We start from the raw sequence: 14,803 nt of genomic DNA, 5'->3' as shown, positions 1-14,803 counted from the left end.
TTTTCCTGCAGTGATGATCATGTTGCATGTACATAGCTTATGTTAGGTGATACACACAAGAGCAGGGGGAAGACAGCAGAGAACCTCACAGAGATTTCTTCCTCTTTGGAAGTTCTCAAAGTCCTCCTTGGGCTGTTCCAAGATAAGCAACAGATGCTCAGGGGCAACAGATTACCCAGAGTGAGGAGACAGCTTTCACTGGTCCATGCAGTTATCCCATTTAAGGGCTCAGACTTTGAATACTAAACTTCAATTCACATATTTATGGTCAAGTTATAAAACCATAAAAGCAGAGAGACAACAAAAATACAGACTAATATACAGTTAAAAAACCCACAGTTGCATTGCAATTGAAAAAGACTAAAACTAAATGTGCATGCCACTCACAAGTCCCATATAAGAGGAGTAGATTTTTTTTAAAAAAAAAACCAAAAACACCACACAAAACCCAACACCAAAACCTGCTATATATATATCAGCATGTAAACATGAGGATGTTTGACTACTGTCTCCTAGAAAGTGCAGTGTTTAGTTGTCAAGCGATGAGATGCTTTATTTGGACATAAAATGAACTGAAAGGATATTTATTCACAATAGGAAAATAAACAAACAAAAGTTAACAAGCAGGTATGTATTTACCACAATTCTCAATACAGCAATACCTATTTCTGCACCAGGCAGTAACATACTTCTCCCAAGTAACAAGCAATAGGACAAGAGGAAATGGCCTCAAGTTGTGCAAGGGGAGGTTTAGATTGGATAGCAGGAAAAATTTCTTCACTGAAAGAGTTATCAAGCATTGGAACAGGCTGCCCAGGGAAGTGGTGGAGTCACCATCCCTGGAGGTATTTAAAAGACATGTAGATGTGGTGCTTAGGGACATGGTTTAGTGGTGGACTTGGCAGTGCTAGGTTAATGGTTGGACTTGATTATCTTAAAGGACTTTTCCAACCCAAACGATTCCATGATTCTATTTTGTAAAATGTTTTCTTCAAACTAAATTGTACAATCCAAATGTCCCTAAGAAAACCATCAGCTAGACAATATCAGGCTCTCGGATTTCCTTGTGAAAAGCTAGTGAAGGAATCATAGTGTTTTAGAAGTGACAGGCAGTCAGTTATTTCCACATTGGGTAGATTTAGATTTATCAAAACTATTTGAGAAGCCTAGACATAAAATTGATTGAATTGTATTATTCAGCAATAATCTCAAATGCTGAGATGAAGAAGCACACTCTAACTCGAGAGCCTATCTTAGACAGCAGAATTAAGTGACTATTCTTTGCAGTATAAAATAGGAGTGGACCCATAGAGAAAGTCAGTTGATTCACACCACATTCATTTTGGAGTTTTACTTTGAATTCTTTTAACCTGGTTCCATTGACCGAACACGCATTTGTAGTCAGAGCATGTGCTCCCTCCCCCATTTAAAAGGAATCCAGTTTGCATGCTCAAAACTGCTCAGCGGTGCAAACTGGAATGCAATAAACATGGACAACTGGGAAATCCAAGAAGTGTACTCCTGTTAAGCACTAAAATGCTACTGTAGATGCAACCAACAACACTATCCATGTACTCAGTGACAAGATACAGGTGCTCTAGCTTATGATAATGAGAAGTCAATCTCTGCTTTGAAATTGCCTTTTGGTTGAAGCTACTTCCATCCACAGTGCATATAAAGTGATTAGAAACTAAGTCATGAGACTAGTTTTTCTAAAGTAAGGTGCTTCCTGTTTGGATTACGAATGCCACAACAGATAATGTAGGATCTTCTGTTCAGTCTGTAATATTTTTATTATTATTTTATTTTTTCTTGTCCAGGAAAATGGAGTGTAATAATTCCCTTCTAATACACCAAAAATAGTCAGTAGTTTGAAATCACTGATACGTATGTATCAAATACATACATAACTTCAATAATTAAAGAGGTTATAACATCGTAAGGGTACCAGGAGACCTGCATGGTTGAACAGGGAACTGCTGGGCAAACTCAAGTGGAAGAAGAAGGTGTACAGATCGTGGAAGGAGGGGCTGGCCACTTGGGAGGAGTATAAGTCTGTTGTCAGAGGATGTAGGGAGGCAACTAGGAAAGCTAAGGCCTCCTTGGAATTAAACCTTGCAAGAGAGGTCAAGGACAACAGAAAGGGCTTCTTCAAATACATTGCAGGTAAAGCCAACACTAGAGGCAATGTAGGCCCACTGATGAATGAGGTGGGGGTCCTGGAGACAGAGGATAAAAAGAAGGCGGAGTTACTGAATGCCTTCTTTGCCTCTGTCTATACTGTTGGAGGCTGTCCTGAGGAGCCCCGGACCCCTGAGGCCTCAGAAGAAGTCAGGATAGAGGAGGAATCTGCCTTGGTTGATGAGGGCTGGGTCAGGGACCAATTAAGCAACCTGGACGTCCATAAATCCATGGGCCCTGATGGGATGCACCCGCGGGTGCTGAGGGAGCTGGCGGAAGTCATTGCTAGGCCACTCTCCATCATCTTTGATAAGTCGTGGGCAACGGGAGAGGTGCCTGAGGACTGGAGGAAAGCGAATGTCACTCCAGTCTTCAAAAAGGGCAGGAAGGAGGACCCGGGTAACTATAGACCGGTCAGCCTCACCTCCATCCCCGGAAAGGTGATGGAGCAACTTGTCCTTGGTGCTGTCTCTAGACACATCAAGGATAGGGGGATCATTAGGGGCACTCAGCATGGCTTCACCAACGGGAAGTCTTGCTCAACCAACTTGATAGCCTTTTATGAGGATGTTACCCGGTGGATAGATGATGGTAAAGCTGTGGATGTGGTCTATCTCGATTTCAGTAAAGCGTTTGACACGGTCTCCCACAGCATCCTCGCAGCTAAACTGGGGAAGTGTGGTCTGGATGATCGGGTAGTGAGGTGGATTGTGAACTGGCTGAAGGAAAGAAGCCAGAGAGTAGTGGTCAGCGGGACAGAGTCCAGTTGGAGGCCTGTGTCTAGCGGAGTTCCGCAAGGGTCGGTTCTGGGACCAGTTCTATTCAATATATTCATTAATGACTTGGATGAGGGATTAGAGTGCGCTGTCAGCAAGTTCGCTGATGACACAAAACTGGGAGGAGTGGCTGATGCGCCGGAAGGCTGCGCAGCCATTCAGAGAGACCTGGACAGGCTGGAGAGTTGGGCGGGGAGAAATTTAATGAAATATAACAAGGGCAAGTGTAGAGTCCTGCATCTGGGCAAGAACAACCCCATGTACCAGTACAAGTTGGGGACAGACCTGTTGGAGAGCAGCGTAGGGGAAAGGGACCTGGGGGTCCTAGTGGACAACAGGATGCCCATGAGCCAGCAGTGTGCCCTTGTGGCCAAGAAGGCCAATGGCATCCTGGGGTGTATTAGAAGGGGTGTGGTCAGCAGGTCGAGAGAGGTTCTCCTCCCCCTCTACTCTGCCCTGGTGAGGCCGCATCTGGAATATTGTGTCCAGTTCTGGGCCCCTCAGTTCAAGAAGGACAGGGAACTGCTAGGGAGAGTCCAGCGCAGAGCCACGAAGATGATTAAGGGAGTGGAACATCTCCCTTATGAGGAGAGGCTGGGGGAGCTGGGTCTCTTTAGCTTGGAGAAGAGGAGACTGAGGGGTGACCTCATTAATGTTTATAAATATGTAAAGAGCAAGTGTCAAGAGGATGGAGCCAGGCTCTTCTCAGTGACATCCCTTGACAGGACAAGGGGCAATGGGTGCAAGCTGGAGCACAGGAGGTTCCACTTAAATTTGAGGAAAAACTTCTTTACGGTGAGGGTGACTGAACACTGGAACAGGCTGCCCAGAGAGGTTGTGGAGTCTCCTTCTCTGGAGACATTCAAAACCCGCCTGGACGCGTTCCTGTGTGATATGGTCTAGGCAATCCTGCTCCGGCAGGGGGATTGGACTAGATGATCTTTCGAGGTCCGTTCCAATCCCTAACATTCTGTGATTCTGTGATTCTGTGATTCTGTGATCGTGTTTCACTACTATCAAATGGGTGAAATGTCCTGTCTCCCTGTGTTCAGAAGCAACACAAAAGGAAAAATTTTGATGAGTCCATTAGCCAATAGCCTGTCTCCATCTCTTGAACATCAGGATATAATATAGAAATTGTAGCATACGCAGAAGACTAGCAGCTGATGAGACTTCAGCTGACAGAGTGTGCTGGTAAGTTACTTTTAGATACTGAGAACATACGTCAAATTGCTAAAACACACAGAAATTTTAAGTCCTAGTACCTACTGCAAGCTCCAAGCCATAGAAAACTACTTTATTCCTAAACTTTTGTCATCCAGGTAAGTTAACTGGACTAAAACTACAACACATAGTAATTAACTTAAAATATAACTAGTGACTTAAAAATTACCGCTAATGAAATGTAAAAAATAGGATATCCAAAAAAATCACAATAACATCTTTATTCAGTCTGAATAAGGAGGAGAAGCAGGAAGATACTCTGAAGCAGGAGGTGCTCTTTTCCACAGGATAAAAAAAGAAAAAAAAAAAGTTTTCAAAGTCTGGTCTGTTCATCCCTTGGTGTGAACAGAATGGTATTTTATAATCACTAGAACTTGTGATAGACAGTGATGTGTTACAACGTATAGTATTCAGGTTCTACAAAGTAGAATAGAGATTACTATTTACTGTAGGTCTTGTCAAAAATTATTGTCAAAATTTATGGAGCAAATGCTCCTAATCACCAGGAAAGTATAGAAGCTCTGAAAGGACAGATCACACCCATGCAAGCAAGCTACAGCATATGCATTTAAGGATTGCATATAGCAGCACAGTATAGTAAAACAAAATGTATAGACAGCTTGCTCTTTTTACTCTGAAGTGATTTTCCACAGCCTTAGGCCAAAGTTTGTCAGAAACAGGGTATGATTATCCCCAAGTTTTATGTACACTGACATTAAGAAGCATTATAAGTGCTCAGTAAGCATTTTCCAACTCCAAAAACTCCAGGTACTTCTAGACTGAATATCGTAGCAGCAAACAGTGCCACATGGCGTGCTTAGTCTGCTTAACAGGTAACATCCAAGGCAGGTTTGCAAGTATACAGACTTTAATTGTCAGCACATCTTTGTTTATGCCTTTGCTCCAGTGCTTCCCATCACAAAAGCTAAATGCACAAGAAAAGAAATAGCTAAGAACTGCTCATCCTTTCCCTTGACAAGAGGCAATACAAGGGCAATTATACAACTGAGTTGAGTGTATGGAGGCAGATAGCCTGCGTTAATCTGTAAGCTTACCTTGGCATACAAACTTCAATTCCTTGGCATCTGTGACAGTGGTTCTTTTATCTGACCTGTTCTTTTCTGTCCGACGGTGGCTCCGTCTTTTCTTTGTCTCTCCCCAAAGATTTGATCCACCATGCATGCTTGGGATGTTCAGAATGGCAATTCCTTCCAGAGAAATATTGGTTAAGTCTAGCTGAATTCCATCACACTGATTAGCAAGGAGAAAAAAGGAAAGGGGAAAAAAAAGGAGAGAAAGCAGTAAAAGAGAAAGAAAAATCAGAATGTTCTACCTATCAGATATTTTTCTTCAGCAATTCAACATTCTTAACACTGTTCATGGTTTATTCAATGTTTACACTTAAGATATATAGTTATATCTGGAAAGGAGGTATGAAGTAGGAACAGATCCTCATTCAGAAGGCAAAACATGATTCCTATTCATCTCTTGATTGCTTAAGTGTGTGACCATTTGGTAGAGGCATGTTGTTATCTGACACCTATTAATTGACCCAAGTGAAATATATTTGTAGCGTCACTACACCTATTAGCAGAAAAATGTTTATACTACAAAAATTTCTACAGCAATAATTGGAGTTTTCTTGTTGCCTGTTCCAGCTAATTGTCTGTCTTGCGATTTTGCAATGATACTTGTCATTATAACACCTGAGTCCCTTCCACACGACACTGCATATAAAAGTCCGTGCATACAGAGCATATACAGCTTCATGGAAAAGGCTCTAAGTGGGCCCTGAGAGCACAGAATACCACACCGATATTAGTTTCAATCCAAAGGCACAACTGGCATATTAGCATAGAGCTATGCCTGACTAATAATTCCTACTGAGAGGTAAGATCAGTAAAACTGCATTCAGTGACATGCAGGTGCAGCTACAGCACTTCTTATCCCAGAGCCTCCATCTCAGTTCTGTGAAATATGCAGCATTGCCAAAGGAAAACATGGGATATGGAGCTAAAGAAGAGGTATCAGTGCTCTAAAAGCCTTCCAAGACTTACTGGACACACAGAAGAAATCTTCCTCTGTGGGAAGTGATGGGATCATTACTGTAGGGCACCTTGTGCCACTAGTGTGTATTTCTCCTGCTTCCTACAGCAAAACTGGACATTGAGGCATTTTATAGATGTACATTCCTTTGCTAAATCTGGCTTCAAATTGTATCTTATAAAGGGACCATAATTTTCACTTCCAGAAGAATGGTTCAGAGGCCTTAACTTATTAGCCTGTTCAGTAACAAACTGCAGCATCTTCTCAGGTGGCAAATACCTACAGCATTTGCAAACACAGTTCACCTGACACACATTGGATGAGATGTACCTAGCTTCGTAGGATACAGCTAGCCTTCACTGACTGTAATTCACTCAGGCTAAATCCTCCTCCCTACCCACATTGTTTTAGTATCAGGGGAAGCTCCTAACCTGTATAAAACAGCAAAATACTGAAGAACCTTCACAGAAAAAAAAAAAGACCCAACTGTAGATTACTACGGTTGAACTGCAAGTGGAAGGCAAAGCATCCAGTTCTACTTATTAATTCACTGAACCAGCCAAAGTTCCCAGGATTCATACACTTGTACCTTGGCTAGAGGTAGATTAGCTTCATGTCTCCCAACATAGTTAGACTACATAGATACCCTGGCAAGTCACACAAACCTTACAGTGTATAGCAGCATATTTTTAAAACATTAGATCCTACTCTTGCAATGTTCTGCAAGCCAGTAGAGGGTCCAGTCATGCATTAAAATTGATTAAGGGTCTTATTTTGTAATTCCAATATATAATAATGAGGAAGAAAACTGGAAAAATAATTAACCATGCCTCAGTAACAGTCCACTGATGTCTTGCAGCTTGCTGCTCTGTGGGTCACTGGCACTTTTTTCTCTCTGCCTAAACTTTTATCACAGCTTTGAAGAAGAAAAGCAAAGTACAACTCAAAAATAACTGCACATAATTATTCATTTACCCTGAAACTTTCTGATATCACAAAACAGAACTGTATTATAATGCATACTCTGCATCTTCTCAATGCTTCTAAGAGTGTAAATCTGAAGAGAGAACAATTTCAACATTAAGGTTTCCATTTCATATTTGCTCTTCAAGAATTAAATTTTAAACCTGTGGATTATATTCATATAGGAAAATCTTTAAAGTCACAAGACATATCTGGAAGTGAGTTGGCAGTTGTGTCAACTACTGTAATTGAAAGTGTAACTTTTTAATCACACTTTTCTTACAAGAAAAAAGGCATGGGTCTTCACTGTTATTTTGGAAGCAAATTCGTGGTTCCACCCTATATTTTATAAGTATTAAATATTAAGATGATTTATTTTACCAAAAATTCTGCTCATGTGTATGCTCACTTACTGCTATACATTCTAGATAAACAGATATTAATTTCATAATTAAAAGTAATCTTGTGTAAATACCCTGCAGGCCTCAATGAATCAAACACATACTGTGTGTCAGGCCTCCCACTGTCTTCAAGTGGAATGTACTGGCTGGATAATTAGATAGTACATATTTTTTAACCTTATTTGCATGCATATTATATCTTTTGCACACTGACAAGCAGCAGTAACAACAAAAGTCAGATTACCACAGGGAATTCCCACAAAGAAGTCTTCATTCCTTATAATTTGCAGCCTAAATTAAAATAATTTGATCTTTGACAAGGATGAAATGTCAAGCAGAAGGGGGTCCTCGACAAGCCACGGCCTGTGGCTTCTGAAATCTGCCTAATTTATGTCAGTCACTTCTTAATACATATTTAAGTATTACACGAGAAAGATGATAAATATGCAATCTGACACCTTTGGTATTTCCCTGCTGTTAATTTATAAGGGTCTGGCATCCCCCAAACTGACTGGAATTATTTAAATAAGAGAAGAATTGTGAAATAGGATGGCGCAGGGTCTGGCTTCCATTTTCACTCAATATTGAACACAGCAGGTAGTACACTAAGACAATTATTTGACGAGGCCTCAGAATCCCACAGTGACGAGGAACTTTCTGAATTGGTAAAGGAGGATTTCTTTTCTTCATACACAGACAAGAAGTTTGCGCTACAGGTAGCTCTGCGTTGTCTTAACACATTCGTATTCTACAACAACAAAACACAGATGTGTTCTGCTCCTTTTCTTTTTCTTTTTTTTTAATTTCAAACAATTCAATGATGCTGCTAAAAATAAAAGCATGCTTTTAAAATGCAGAGCATGCCTACCTAGATTAAAAATAAACACTAGAGCTTCTATTTCTTTTTTACCTTCTTTCCTGGCTTTTGTCCCTTTTTGGGCATAATCTTTTACACGTCATTCATTATATCAAATATTTTAAGATCATTGCTAAGTTGAGAACATATCCATGCCTGAAAACAGCTGAGATCAAGGCTTTGCTGTGCAACTGAGTGCAGTAACATGCAAGACTACGTGATCATTTAAACTCCTTTCCCTCACCCATTAACACCAGGTGGTACAGCAGGCTTCCTTTGGTCCCACAATGCTTTTACAGTGTTGCAGGTATGGACCATGCCACCCCCACTTACACTGCATCTACGCCTACTCTCATTAAAAACCCTTCACACACCTTTCTTTTTTTCTGAAGTGGAAATAAAGTGTAAGTGCTCTAAATTGTGAAGTCTTAAGCTTTATTTACCAACACATTATTATTAAAAAAAAATCCTTGATTTTGCCCTGTTTTTTTTTTTTTTACCTTTAGAACCTATGTTTCTCTGCTCAACTTCTTGGATCCCAATTCGGAAATAAAAACATGTCTTATTCTGGAGAACATAAGAATTTAGTGGCCAAACTTTGTTCTGCATCTCACACAGATAAAATATACAGAACATAAGAGACATGAATGTATATCAGGAAAGCCAGGCTTAATTAGGTTAGAAATCAGATATAGGGTTGAATAAATATTTGCCCACAGAATGTTTGATCGCTGTCTCCCAGCTCAGATACAGATCCTTAATCTTCATGCGCTTTGTTAATTCAGAATTTGGCTGTGGACAAATACATTCTTCGTGCATTTTATTTGGAGTGAAATGTGGTATCACGCACCAAGCTCTCATTTACAGCAACATCCCCAAGCAAGAGGCAGCAGGTTAAAAATCAAATGAAAACAGTGATACTCACAAGTGTTTGTAATATACAAACAAGAAACATTAGAGACAAGGATACTGGCAAGCATTGTTCATTTAAATGTAATTTACTCATTGTAAATAAATCTGCAAATAACTACTTCCTAACACTTCTTGTGTAAACATTTTGGAAACTATTTCCCCTACGATTTTTGTTCGCAATTGTAGGACTAATGATAATGATCAGCACAGATGAAGTGAGTATTAAAAAATATGTCTCTCATACTGGCGACGTACTCCTTCATTGGTAATAACAGTGTTATTGATACGAATTGGTAATAATTATACAACTGGTATGAGCAGCGTCACAAACTTATATGCATACTTGTTTGCTTTCAGTTGTTAACATTTCACCTCCCTTCCAGCAGTTACAATTAGATGGTTTAATATCACATCTTATTATGTATCAGGCTATGTAAAATTTTTGCTGGATAGAAATATTTTCCTGGGAAAGCCTGATTTTCAATTTGTATTTAATCAAAAGGTACATTTAACTTGCAGTATATTCAAATCAAATCAAATCAGGTAAGCATTTCTTTCAATAACTAATCAAATATTTTTCAGGCTACATGTACTTAAACCCAAATGTGTGAAGCACTGTCTTGGGAAGCAAGGGTTTTTTTTTTGTTTGGTTTGTTTTTTCCAGGGTTTTGTTTGTTTGTTTGTTTTTTATTTTTTAATCTATGTGGAGCATGTTTTCACTTTAAAAAGAAACGTAACAGCGTAACAGTCAAGTCTGGCACCACAGGTCTTACAGTTTCAGTCTCAGTATTTTTTGCTACAGTTCTACTACCAGATCCATGGTCCCTGCAGATCATTTCAGACTTTGCCTTTCCGGAGGCTTTGACCAGACTCTCATAGTTCCCACCATACCTCTGCGAGTGCCTCATGTTACTATAAAAATACACTATTGACACGTGCAGTTTCTCATTACTATTGGAAAGGAAAGGCACTATAATCCTCCTGAGAAATTATTTCATTATTTAACTTAAATTCTCAGGTTTGTACCTTCACTCATTTCCCATTTTTCATTTGCTTATTTATAAATAATAGCCTCCCAAACAGTTTATTTAACGTAGCCACTTATTCTATCAGCTATCAAAGTAGCAGTCGCACAATATTTTAAATTCCTATTTTGTCTGTAACTATCCCGTGTCTTCTCAGTTAATGTTCAATGTATAATGGAAAGATGACCCCTTGTGCAGAGAGAAAAGCTATTTAATGAAGGGGAATGATTCCAAAAAATATATATTCTTTAACCTTTATTCAGGAAAGTAAGTACAATTTTAGGGAATTGAGTTTTAAAGGTTATAAAAACTTGGGACCTAGAAATAATAAGTTGTTTTTTTTTATTTTAATCCTGCAGCAGCTCTCACTCCCTCCAACAGTCTTTCATTTTTCCATCTGACCTAGCCATACTCCTTATTGATTTCTAATGTTATATTTCACCTCTTGACCTCGTCTACTGTATTAAGACTTCACTAATCATCAAACTGAACTTTGTTCCAGTGTGCAGGGCTACGCTACAAATAGACATGATAAAAATAATATTTTGGAATATAGGGTCGAAAGGATGTGCACTGCTTTGCCTTGTTGGATTCAGGCACTCTGCACCCTTGCTCCCTGCATTGCAGCCAAACTAGTGACATTTCAAGGATAAAGGCAACAATTAGTTTCTTACTTCTATTTCTACAGATTCATGCAGCTTCTTACAGGTGGCTGAGAAAGTTTCCGAAGTGCCAAATTCAAAATACCAAAATTTGTTCTTCATTCTGAAACAAGAAAAAAAGAAAATAAAAAAAAGAAAGATCTTATTCACTATCAATATGTGACAAAAGTGATCATCCTGTCTTCCATTATAAGTAATGGCAAAGGCTTGGGAACATGTGACATCCCATTTGAAATAGATGAGCTCATAATTTTCAAAGCTTAAATGTTGGTGTCAAGTTGTATGATATCCCCTAAAGGGATAACAGGAATGTGTTGAACTGACAGGTTCAAATGAACCTTTGACTTTTCTTCTTCAGTGACTATCAGAATACTTTTTGTCACTTAACCAGTGACACGTCTCAGAAAAATGTATCGATTTTATTTCATGTCTTACACCTACTATACGATTCATGGTTAAAATCTCTATCCCACAGAGTACTAGAATGCGCAAGCAGGGCACTCCCATCATGAAGAAGAGCCAAGACAAAACTGTAGCTTGTCTTAAGTTAGTTAACCATAAAGGTAAAAGCTTATTGTTCATGATGACAGATGAGACATTCGAAGAAAATAAAAATTCCAGCTCTAACAATCTTTAGATATTTTGCAGTAGGAGAGCGGTATTACCAGGTAGGGAGGTTCAGGTTGGACATTAGGAAGAATTTCTTTACAGAAAGGGTTATTAGACATTGGAATGGGCTGCCCAGGGAGGTGGTGGAGTCACCGTCTCTGGATGTGTTTAAGAAAAGACTGGACATGGCACTTAGTGCCATGGTCTAGTTGACAGGGTGGTGTAGGGGCAACGGCTGGACTTGATGATCCATGAGGTCTCTTCCAACCTGGTTGATTCTGTGATTCTGTGATTCTGTAATTAACTCATAGACACATTTTAAATGGGTGATGGGACCTGCATCTTGAAGTTCATTAACAGAATCTACAGAAAAATAAAACCAGATATAAATGCTAGTAAATTGCTCAGTTTACCATGACAGCAGGAAGAGATTACACTTTTTTCTTTTTAAATACATAAAGACTGCAGTTCTGTTTTACCGGATTTATTGTATACTGTTAAATAAAATCAGACACCAGCAGTACCATTTAGTATTAGTACCAATAAGTATGTGCAGTTTTGTTTAACTCTCATGAGTAATTATTATTCTGTAACAAAACAAGAAGCTAAACTTAAAAAAAAAGACACTGAATTAGAATCCATTATTCACACTTAGGAATCAGATATGAACACAGTTCATCCACTTGTACACTGTGCTTGGAACTTGAAAATGACTGGGTTTGCATGAGCTAAAAGCGGAGAAGAGTGAAACGCAGACATAAGTGACTGTCAAACATTCCAGCAAAAGTACAAATCCTACCCTTGGTACTTATTTCAAATTACACATAAAAGTCTACTTAGTGACTCATAAAGTCCACTTAATGGCTCTTAGTCACAAGGGGATAAGGGGCACTATAGTACTGGCCATTCCCAGAAACCTGCTGGCACGCGAGCCAGCAGTTCCTGGTGCAGTACCAGAGGTGTGTAAGGATGTCCAACCTGGCAGCCTGCACGGGGTGGGGAACAGAAGAGTAATATGAGAGAAACCGATACATTTCTGAAGAAAAAGTTACACGCATTTCCAAAGGTTTTTGCACACAAGATCTGAAAATGTTTGGAAATCATTTTTGAGAATCTGCTCTGGGATAAATGGCATATTCTCAAAAGAGCTCCAACAACCAGAAGGGCTCAGACTAGATTCAGCTTCCAGACTCCAAGAGTCTGTGAGTGGAAGTGATCTGAGTATGTTCCTTCTATACCTGCAGATTAGTTAGCACACTGACATGGTGACCTGGGATCAACTGCTCTATTTATGACAATGTCTATGAAGAAACGTTATTTCCAAACAAGTGTGGACAAATCACTGAATTCCTATTGGGTCCCTTTGGAAAATGCGGATGTAGCTATTTTCCTGCTACTTTCTACACAGGCACGATGAATAATGAAACAATAAAAAACCCTAATGTAGGTATTCAAAAAAATACTTTGTCATTTCTTTTGATCTTATTATCGGGTAAGATCAACGAGCCTTTGCATCTCCTTTGTGAGCCTTTCCTATTGCTATTCGGTTATTTTTACCTCAAATGAAGCATCTTTTCTTTTTCTTTATTGGAAAGCCTACTTTAAATTGACTTCTTAGCACTGTATATAATAAACTCTCTGACTTGCACGAAGATAAAATAGATATATTTTAGAGTCATTCAGAATATATTCTGTCAAGTTCATGTATTTTGAGTTCAGCAAAACAAAACCTAGCATTGTCAGTGCACTCAAGGTTTACTAGAACATTTAGATCTACAAATCAAAACCTTGTAGAATTATATGACAGAAGATTAAGTACATTTTTCAGGTGAAGTTTTAATGGTAGATGTATTTCTCGTCATTGTAATGTACCCTATAAGATTCTATTAGGCAAAAAACCAGTCTTGTGAGCCTGTCCTCCTTTTCCTAGTTTACTATATCTCTGTTTTCAAGGACAGAAAGACAACCTACTTGACAGCTTTTCCAGTACAAAGATAGATGTAGATATAAATAAATTTATTCTTAATTTTCAAAAGGATTTACCAACTCCCTTTACCAGATAGATTAGATTGCATGTTTTTATTCAAATGCACTGTATTTTTTATTGAGCAGAAAAGTGTACTATATCTTTTCTTATGTGTATAAAACAAAGTTAAATGTAAAGAAATCAAGACAAATTATACCAAAATTTCAATACCAGTCTTATTATAGTAAATGGTAAATACTCTAATTTTTCTAATAATAAAAAACCTCTAAATTTATATCTTCCACTTGCATTCCTCCTTCAAACAGGTGAAGCTTATCTGCTTATCAAGACAGCAGCAAATAGTAGAAAAGTCCATTTAGCAGATTAATGAACTACTCTCACGGCCATTCTAATTTCTTTCACAATGGTATAAATAAACTTTAGACTGGTAAACAAATACCTATTTAATGACAAATTTTTAGCGCTAGAACTGTAAGAAACTGAATAATGGGCTGCTGTCATGTCTATTTTCTCTCTTTCCTAGAGGAGCTGATAATCTAGACTTGTTCCAACTTTTAATAAGAGATGACCAAAATAAAGATGAAATCTGTTTCAGTAAAAAAAAAAAAAAAAAAAAAAAAAAAAGTGTTATATAGTAACACTTTTCTTTACAACACTGGGTTTTTGTTGGAATAAGAAAGGGAATGGATTATTTTACAGGGAAGTGCTTTTGTATATGCTTCAAAGTGCATAGCTAAACTATAAACAACTTCGTGTTTGAAAATACAATATAAATAAAACATCAATCATGATTAAAGGCTGACCTATCTAATCCTGGTATTGGATTACAGTATGTCAAAACATATAGAGTCTATGGATGTAGGAACAACAAAAGAAAACTGTACTTCAAGAGCCTAAATACCTTTTATGCTGGAGGTGTTCCACACCCTCAAGTTTTGGTCAATTTTCTGATAAGTGGAACTATTTTCTTAAACAGGGATGAAACAAATTGGCAAGACAGTATGGGAAGGCTAATACTGCTATTTCTTACTGTGTTTCTATACTGTGGATAAATAACAGACTTAGAAACTTGGATATGTTTTGTGGAAAAGTTCAGGCTAATATTTGGTAATCAAGGCAAAATGATCAAAATAGTCTGTGATATGGGTTTGCTCCATTATC

The 14,803-nt window shown here is 38.5% G+C and overlaps 1 protein-coding gene across 6 annotated transcripts in view; it reads right to left on the bottom strand.

The window, feature by feature from the left end:
• The window catches only part of DGKB (diacylglycerol kinase beta), a 336,656-nt gene that overhangs the window by 79,886 nt on the left and 241,967 nt on the right, over nucleotides 1-14,803 (bottom strand). For all 6 annotated transcript variants that reach the window (XM_068404614.1, XM_068404612.1, XM_068404613.1 and 3 more), the window contains 2 exons: nucleotides 11,059-11,149; nucleotides 5,237-5,432 (listed from right to left, as the gene is read on the bottom strand). In XM_068404614.1, coding sequence (XP_068260715.1) covers nucleotides 5,237-5,432; nucleotides 11,059-11,149 — 287 coding nt within the window. The remainder of the gene's footprint in view (nucleotides 1-5,236; nucleotides 5,433-11,058; nucleotides 11,150-14,803) is intronic.

Source organism: Nyctibius grandis, chromosome 7 (genome assembly GCF_013368605.1).
Source record: "Nyctibius grandis isolate bNycGra1 chromosome 7, bNycGra1.pri, whole genome shotgun sequence".
NCBI lineage: Eukaryota > Metazoa > Chordata > Aves > Nyctibiiformes > Nyctibiidae > Nyctibius > Nyctibius grandis.
This window is presented reverse-complemented; position numbering and strand designations above follow the sequence as displayed.